The sequence below is a fragment of the Dipodomys ordii genome, unplaced genomic scaffold (genome assembly GCF_000151885.1).
Source record: "Dipodomys ordii isolate 6190 unplaced genomic scaffold, Dord_2.0 Scaffold7, whole genome shotgun sequence".
NCBI lineage: Eukaryota > Metazoa > Chordata > Mammalia > Rodentia > Heteromyidae > Dipodomys > Dipodomys ordii.
The window spans coordinates 21,553,176-21,562,378 of NW_012267223.1; the positions used below are offsets into that span (position 1 = coordinate 21,553,176).

Sequence of the window (9,203 nt, forward strand, 5' to 3'; positions counted from 1 at the left end):
GCTTTTTTCTTTTTGCTTATGTGGTGCTGAGGAATCAAACCCAGGGCCTCAGGCATGCAAGGCAAGCGCTCTACCACTGAGCCACCTTCCCAGCCCATGTATAAATATTCTTGCTTTTATATCCCTACCCAAATTATCTCAATATTACTTATAACAGCTCCAAATTGAAAATGACTGAAGTGGTCAATAACAGGAAATTGGAAAAAATATCCATGCAAAGTATGGAAAGCATTGAAAGTGTACCTGCATCATTGGCATCATCAAGTTTTGGAATTCCTTTGATTCTGTTATGTTTTACAGCTGAACACTTCTTGTTTAACTGGACTTGGGCCTTAAACTTCACCCAATTTAGTATGCTTTCTACAATACCACAGCCAGTTGCCTGAGAACAAAAAGATTCATATTGGGAAAGAAGAGTTCTATCAAATCTAGAATACAAGCAAGCTCCCAGAAAAATAAACAATTCAAAGACTGAAAAAAGAGGTAGAATAATAACTTTCGATATTCCCATGTTGGGTTTTCCCTTAACATGAGGAAGGTGGTTCCTTTTGGTTCATCCATTTAGTAAGTATTTTCTATATTCTTTTATTGTGTCGACACTAAGCTAGTTGTTGAAGACTTTAGTTAAATACAATGATTATAGCAAAGTAGTCATTAAACTTTGTCCACATGGAGTTGGAAGTTATAATATGGAAGACAGATAATAAGAAATTACAAGCATAATGCCAAATTATGATTAAGTAAGATGTTTGGTGCATAACAGTAATAATAATAGTATGGGTGCAATATTTTATTAGCTGGAGGTAAGGGTAGAAAGTAAAGGCTTTACTGAGGAAAATGGAGTTTGGGCTTTCTTGAGAAGTCATTAAAATATTTCAAGAAAGGGCTGGGAATGTGGCTTAGAGGTAGAGTGATTGCCTAGCATGCATGAAGCTCTGGGTTCAATTTCTCAGTACCACATACATAGGAAAAGCTGGAAGCGGTGCTGTGGCTCAAGTAGTAGAGCACTACTAGCTTTGAGCAAAAAAAGCAGCTCAGGTACAATGCTCAGTCTCTGAGTTTAAGCCCTAGAACTGGCACAAAAAAAAAAAAGGGAAAGATTTCAAGAGAAGCTAGGCCCCAGTGGCTTTTTAACTAAGATAGGAAATAGTTTTGTGATTGGAGAGAAAGAGGTTCTTTGTAAAGAGGGTCAATGAATATGAAGATAACTAGTTCAGTTTGTATATACCTGGGAACTACAGGCATGCTGATTGTTAAGGACTCTATAAAGTTAAGAAAGACTAGTGAAATAAAAGGCTTTTAAAAAACAAAAACAAAACAAAACAAAAAGCCCTTCCTTTTCAAATTAGGGCTTGACTTGGTGTGGCTGTATATACCTTCAGTTTTGCACTTGGGTTTGCTAAAGCAAGAGAATAACAAGTTGGAGGCCTGCCTCCAACTTACATAGTAAGTTTAAGACCAATGTGGTCTTCATAGGGACACCCTGTTACAAAAAAAAAAAAAAAATAAAGCAAGAAAAAAAAAACAGATTAGGAAGATTTGGAGAAAAGTTTGGGAGGAATCCTTATTTCTGCAAAGCTGAGAAAAATAATGAAAAATAATGTAAGATACTTCTGTTATTTCCCTCTCAGTACTCACCGCTTTGATGAATTTTTCACTTAATTGACATGTTGACCCAAAGCTCTTGGCTTGTAAAGTCATGTTTTCTTTTGTCTGAGAGTCAAAAGTTGGGTTTTCAATTAAGGCATTCACAAAAATCCACATGTGATTTTTCACCTGCAATAAAAGTTGACATACTCACTAAAATGTACTATGCTTTACTTATAGGCTTTACTCTTCCTTGACTTTAGAACAAGAAAGAAATGCTAAAATACCATACCTGATGTGCTTTTACTGCAACACCACCCTTGTTCTTCTTCTTCACTACATCAACAAGTTTACTCACAATCTGATCAGCTACATAGTCAACATGTCTGCCACCCTAATGAAGAAAAGTTATCACACTGTAAAACTGTTCTCAAAATTACAATAATCAAAACTTAAAAAATGAAACCTCCATTACCCAACTCCGTTTAACATTATTATTTATTAAAACAGTAAGAATACATTATAAAATTACCTTGGAAGTAGCAATGCTATTGACAAAGCTAATTTGCTGAAATCCTTTTTCACTCATTGTTAAGCACACTTCCCATCTGTGGTTTACTTGTTCATGTATTACTTTCAATGGGTTGCCAGTTTCATCTAACTTATCCTTCAGATACATATCCACATAGCTACGGAATCCTTTCACCTGTAGAGGAGTTCAACATAATGATATTAAAAAGAAAAAACACTCATAAAAATAGAGCAAAAAAATAGATGAAGAATTTTTGAAACTAATGAAATGATGCTCACTGACAGGCTAATGTTCATTTAAAGTGCACAAAAGTGTTTCTCTGAGGAAAATTTTAGTAAGTTCAGGCCCTACGACCGGACCACCCCCCAAAAAAAAGAAATCTGGTATTAATTTCTTTTCAGAAACTTATCTGAGAAATGATAAGAAAAATGACCAGGGCTAGGAATGTGGCTTAGTGGTAGAGTGTTTGCCTAGCATGCATGAAGCCCTGGGTTCAATTCCTTAGTACCACACAAACAGAAAAAAGCTGGATGTTGTGTTGTAACTCAAGTGGTATAGTGTTAACCTTGAGCAAAAGCAGCTCAGTAACAGTGCCCAGGCCATGAGTTCAAGCCTCAGGACTGGCAAAAAAGAAAAGAAACTACAAGTGCTGGTGTATCACACCATAATCCTAATTACTCAGGAGGCTGATATCTGAGGATTAAGGTTTGAACCCAGCCTATGCAGAATAGATCTGACAGTCAGAAGTAGAGGTGTGGCTCAAGTGGTAGAGTGCCATCCTTGAGCAAAAAAGCTAAGGGACAGTGCTCAGGCCCTGAATTTAAGCCCTAGCATCAGATAATACTCACTGGAAGCTTATTTCCATTAAGAAAGACTTTGACATCTTTAGTTGATCCGGCAATATCATATGCTCTTCTAACCATTAGTGCAACAATATCTTTATCTAGGTTTTGCATTTTGAACTTGGATAAATCAGGCTGGAAGGTGATGCATGTGTAATCTTCTCCACTAAAGGGCTTGAGCTCCATCTCACCAGCTTTCCCCATGTTATTCATCCATGTCTATGGAAGAATAGAAAACATAAAAAAATACAAATGTGAAATTCTTAAATATAACCTAGGATATGCCATGAGCTATTTCTCATTTAATAGCTTAAAAGTGTTAAACAACCATTAATGACATAAGTAGCTACAGTAGTTTATAATCAAGGTACAAAATATCTATTTACTTGCCTGTTTGAACATTTTCTTGTACTCTCTACTGGCTGTTTCCACAGTAAATTTGGTACTGAATATGTTACACAATTTGGCTCCATAGCCATTTCGACCACCTGAACAAGTAAATATTTTTGTTACCATATATATAGATAGATATAGATATACATTTGTTATCTCATTAACAGCTTCATTTTCTTCTTTTTCTCTCTTTTTTAAAATTTCTGCTACTGGGGTTTGAAGCCAGGGCCTTGTGCCTGCTCAGCTTGTTTGCTCATCTATTATTCTCTGACTTGAGCCATGAGTGGTTATTTTGTTTTTTTCTCTTTAGTCCTAGGCAGGGCTTGAATTGGAACTTGCTTTCTACTCATTGGCATGAACCCTACCACCTGAGCCATGCCTCCAACCCCAAATGCTTGGTTATTTTGGAGATGGGAGTATTGTGGACTTTCTTGCCTATACTACCTTTAAACTTTGGATCCTCTACATCTCAGTTTCCTGAGTTGTTAGGATTATATGCATGAGCCACTGGCTTTATTTCTTAATCACTGGCAAGGCTATTCAATTATACAGGCTGAGTTCCATACTTTATTTAGAAGGTTTCTTTTCCCCCTGTATTTTGTTTGCTTTTTTTTGTTGGTCATGGGGCTTGAACTCTGGGTCTGGGAGCTGTCCCTCAGCTCTTCAGCTGAAGGCTAGCACTCTACCACTTAAGCCACAGCACCACTTCCTGTTTTGAGTGGCTTATTGGAGATAAAAGTCTCACGGACTCTCCTGCTAGGGCTGCCTTTGAACTGTGATCCTCAGACCTCAGCCTCCTGAGTAGCCAGGATTACAGGCATGAGCCACCAGCGCCTGGCTTTTCCCCTGTATATTAACCCTTGTGCCATAGATAGACATTAAACAAATTTTTTTTTTACAGCAGCAAATAAGCTCTTAGTTTCTTTCAATAGACTGTACCTGTTACTTTCTTTTCATCATCGTCATAGTTACTGGAAGTTAAGAGATGTCCAAATATGAGAGCAGGAACATACATCTTTTCAACTTTATGTTCAACAACAGGAATTCCTTTTCCATTATTCCATATACTAATTAAATTGTTTTCCCTAAAAAAGATGGAAAATTTATTATATAGAAACTGCTAAACTGTTTAATATTTTAAAATATTTAAATACTATTATTTCTAGCATACCTAAATTCACAAGCCTCAATTTTATTATGACTCTTTTCATATGTATTTTTGCTTACAGTCTTTTCCACCATGCTTAGTTCCTGACACTACTGAAATAGGAACCAGGAGAGGGTGTGGGAAGAAACCTTTTCCAACACCTGGGTAGGCACTGATAATGTTGAAAAAAAAAACCAAAAAACAAAATTTTAAATGTTGGGATAAACAAAGGAAATTATGCTCAACGGAAAGGACAAAAGTTGGAAAAATACTAGAACAAGTCTAATAGTACCATCTGCCAATATCCCTAGTTCCTTTACCTTTCCTATCCAAAAATTCATTTTGCAAAAATAGATAAAAGGAAGAATATTATCCATTATGAGCTGCCTGACTTGCTAATAAAATGCTGGAATCTTACTTGGACTTGTCTCTAGGATATTTTAGTCTTAGACAACAATACATTTTAGTTTTGATAGGGCACACGCTATAGTTCTTATTTCAAATAGCAATGTTGATTAATATTATCTATGAAAAGAACAATTAAAATTAGCTCAATATTTTTTTCGTTTGGTCATTCATGGGGCTTGAACTCTGGACTGGGCACTGTCCCTCAGCTCTTTAGCTCAAGGTGAGTGCTCTACAACTTGAGCCACAGTGCCACTTGCCGTTTTCTGTTGGTTAACTGGAGATAAGAGTCTCATGGACTTTCCTGCCTGGGCTGGCTTTGAATGGTGATCCTCAGATCTCAGCCTCCTGAGTAGGTAGGATTGAGTCATCAGTGCCCAGCCAGCAAAATATTTCTTGAAAGATGATATTGGGTCCTCAGGAGCATTTCAGTATATTAACCATCACTGACACATATTCAGTCTTGATCATAGTTTATTCTAACTGACGAGGCTACTGAAAAAGGTGAAACAAGTCATCTGACCACTCACCAGTAAACACTAGCATTTAAAACCAGAAATGCTAGATCACATTATTCTTTACCACCACCTGCTGGCTTACTGTTTGAATAACATGAAAAAAAAGCTTAAACTCTATAGATTCCTGAATGCTTTTTTATTCAAGCTCAATTTCTAGAGATGCTGCCCATATTATTTAGGCCTTGTCATCATATCTGCACATTATTTTGAAATAATTCTGGAAACAAATGAGATTAAATATGAGAATATTAACCAGTTAGAACTTGGTGGCAAGTGCCTACAGACTAATCATTTTAGCATTCTCCTTTTCTGTATTCTTATATCTTACAAAAATAGCCATTTTTCCTCAAGTCGAAGTAACTACAACAATAACAATGAACTATAATAAACGAAATACTAATACATACGGGTCAATTGTGACTCTAATACAAGACATTTTGGGGTCCCTTTGCTTATTATCGGCAGCATTAACTGAAAGAAAAATGAAAATGTTTTAAAACACAAACTCTACAGCATAAGGAAAATATTCCCTAATAATAAAGTAGCATTAATAAGGTGTTAAAAATTACCAATTTTATAGAAAGATTTATATGGAAAAATTTAACTTCTTGGACTGCAGTAGACTGGCTCACTTTGGGCAGGGGGTAGGAGGGATAACAGTGGTAGTGCTGGTACTAGGACTTGAACTTAGGCTTAGGTTTTTTTGGTCACAGCTATCACTGGAGACACATCTCCAGTTCCAGGATTTTGCTAGTTAATTGGAGTTTAAGAGTCTGATAGATTTGTCTACCTGGGTTGGCTATGAGCCAGGATTCTTAAATCTCAGCCTCCTGAGTAGCTAGGGTTATAAGTATGAGCCATTTATGCCTGGCTGACTTCCTTATTCAACAACTAATTGTATAAAATGACAGAATTTTTTTTTTTTTTTGCCAGTCCTGGGGCTTGAACTCCACCTGGGCACTGTCTCTGAACTTCTTTTTGCTCAAGGCTAGCACTCTACCTCTTGAGCCATAGTGCCACTTCTGGCTTTTTGTTTATGTGGTACTGAGGAATTGAACCCAGGGCTTCATGCATCTAGCATGCATGCTAGATATTCCCAGTCAGGAGCTCTTGTTAGAAGTTTTGGTATAAATGATATTCTTAAGGATTTTTATATGCATGAACTTACCTAGAATCTCATCAAAGATTTTGTACAAACCAGGAACAAAAGTGACTTCTCTATAGTTAATGCCAATTTCTTCATCATAAACCCACAAATGCTAGAATGAGGCAAAGAAATGATTATTTTATGCTATATTTATTATTTTGTCATTACTGTAAAATTTCCAAAATACTACAATGTGTGTGTGTGTGTGTGTGTGTGAGTGAGGATAGGCCAGTTCCAGTGACATCAATGCACAAAGTAAAGAAAACTAACCTGGCAGAGTATTTCAGCTATTAAGTTAAATTACATTTAACTAGCTTGATTTTTTACCTGGGTCACTAATTCCACAGATCCAATGTAGGTGTCTGGGCGGAGCAAAATATGTTCCAATTGTGTTTTCTTTTGATAGATCCTTTCAATAGACAGTCTTTTCTTAGCATCTTCATTTTTCTTTTTGTTCATTTGCATATTTTCACTTAAAGGCTAGACATTAAAAAGAAAGATTTTTTTTTAAAACCATAAGTTAATCAGAAGTGATAGTCAAGACTCTTACTATGCTGATGCCCTCCAACACACTACCTCAGGATTTGCAACCTGGAAGTATTGGTGAAGTTCATATAGTTTTGAAAAATCAGGAATTTGAGGTTCACTGGAGCCAGGCTCCCAGGTGTCTGTTTGAAATAAAGACTGTGTGTGTGTGTGTGTGCACGCAGGCTCTTACTGGGACTCTTACTGGGTACTATCCCTGAGCTTTTTCACTCAAGGCTGGTACTCTTATCATTGACTTTCGGCTTTTGGTGGCTATAGTAATGCATCTCACAGGCCTTCCTGTCCAGGCTGACCTCGGCCTCCTGAGTAGCTAAAACTAGAGGCGCAAACCACCAGCGCCCGGCGAAATAAAGGCATTAGGGGAAAAAAAAAATCTCTGCTGGGTAGCCGACGTGAGTGCAGGGGGAGTCGGGGGGGGGGTGCTACTAACTTGCAGGAGGGCCGTTTCCCGGACCCCTGGGGTTCGCCGGGTGCTCAGCGGGGACACTGCGCCACAGCCTCGCAAACTTCCAAGATGGGCGACAGTCAACCCCCAGGTTCACAGCCTGCTAGGGGACCAACTGAACCCCTCCCCGGAGGAACAAGAAACAGCAAAACCGCACTCAATATCCCCATTCAGCAATTGTACTTCACTGTACTTCACACCGGAAGGGGCTTCACCCACTCGGCGACCCCCACACGGCCCGGCCCGGGACACGCGAGGCCCGCACGCAATACAGGTTCCCGGCCCGTCGCGGATCCCGCGAGTCTCTCCCCTCACCCGCGGAGAGACCCACCGAGGCGCCACCACCCGACCCCTGCCGCGAGCTGTACCTGCAGCGGCGACACCTCCATGGTGACGGTCGTAAAGAGGCCCAAGAACCCCGAAAAACCCCCACAAAACTACGAAACCCACTGCTACACCAAGGGATGACGCGACTCCGGACCGCTCTTCTCCACAGCCGCCGCGCGTCGGTTAAAAAGAGCGCCTCTCGTTTCATTTGAAACCTCTTCTGCCCGCCCAAATCAGATGAGCCAATCACTGGCTCGCTCTCACCGGGCTTAGACTAGAAGAACCAATCGCAATGGGACTTTTACATGCACCAATGAGAAGCTTGAGGAAGCTCGCCGGTTGGAACGAACCGTGTGGGTCAGGGAGGCAGGACTCGAGGATTTCAGAAACGCACTACTCTGAGGCATCGCGGAATGACTGACAGGGAATTTAGCCAATAAGAAGGGCCCAACTTGTCCTCGCCTCTGTTGGGGCGGAGAAAAACTCGTGGAGAGACCGGAAGCTTCTACGAAAGGGTCTCAGGGCTGGCCTGTGGTGGCTAACGTAGTGAAAAGAAGGAAAGGGTGTTTATTCCTCAGGAACGGCTGCCTTTTTCCAGATTCCCTAAAATGAAAAACGAAGCCCTCCCCGCCCTCCCCATGTCTCCGGCTTCTCCTGTAGTTGTTAGGGAGAGGAATGGCAGCCCCCTGGTTCTTCTGAGGAAACTGAGCGCCCGGGCTTTTTCCGTACGCGCCGTCGGGCCCGAGCATCCTCCCCGCCCCCGGCGGCTGAGTCTCCCTGGAAAGTGCTTCCTTGGCGGCTTTTCGTTTCCATATAATGGATGGGCGGGGGTAGAGAGGTCGTGGCAAATGGAGGGGTGTGTGCGCGCGCGCGTGTGTGTGTATGCGTGCGCGTGTGTGCGTGTGTGCGCGCGTGCGTGCGTGTGTGCGCGCGTGCGTGCGTGTGTGTATGTGTGTGTGCGTGCACGCGCGTGCGTGCCTGTCCTGGGCCTTGAACTCAGTCTGGGCGCTGTCCCTAAGCTTTTCCCCTCCAGGTAGGTGTTCTACCACTTGAGCCATGCCTCTGCTTGTTGTCCTTTGCTGGCTAATTGGATATTTAAAATGTCCCGAATTTGTCTGCCTGGCCTGGCTTCCATCTTGGATACTCGGATCTCAGCCTCCCGAGGAGCTGAGAGTGCTACAGGCCTCCTGCCCTGCTGAGAGGAATCAAACGGTCAAGACAAGGTGACTTTGGAGTCATTCTAATCTGAGTTAGAATTCTCCTGGCGCCTCAAGTTGTTGTTGTTGTGGTTCCCTCCCCCCCCCCCCCCCCCCC

At 41.0% G+C, this 9,203-nt stretch overlaps 1 protein-coding gene across 1 annotated transcript in view; it reads right to left on the minus strand.

Moving 5' to 3' along the window:
• Top2a (topoisomerase (DNA) II alpha 170kDa) overlaps positions 1–8,064 on the minus strand; it is a 33,008-nt gene extending 24,944 nt beyond the window's left edge. Inside the window, exons 1-11 of the mRNA XM_013037174.1 lie at positions 7,931–8,064; positions 6,899–7,051; positions 6,593–6,683; positions 5,832–5,895; positions 4,294–4,439; positions 3,352–3,449; positions 2,968–3,180; positions 2,120–2,293; positions 1,880–1,981; positions 1,639–1,776; positions 248–382 (exon numbers count right to left, since the gene is read on the minus strand). Of these exons, the coding sequence (XP_012892628.1) occupies positions 248–382; positions 1,639–1,776; positions 1,880–1,981; positions 2,120–2,293; positions 2,968–3,180; positions 3,352–3,449; positions 4,294–4,439; positions 5,832–5,895; positions 6,593–6,683; positions 6,899–7,051; positions 7,931–7,951 (1,335 nt within the window). The 5' untranslated portion in view covers positions 7,952–8,064. The remainder of the gene's footprint in view (positions 1–247; positions 383–1,638; positions 1,777–1,879; positions 1,982–2,119; positions 2,294–2,967; positions 3,181–3,351; positions 3,450–4,293; positions 4,440–5,831; positions 5,896–6,592; positions 6,684–6,898; positions 7,052–7,930) is intronic.
• Positions 8,065–9,203: the final 1,139 nt, after the last annotated feature.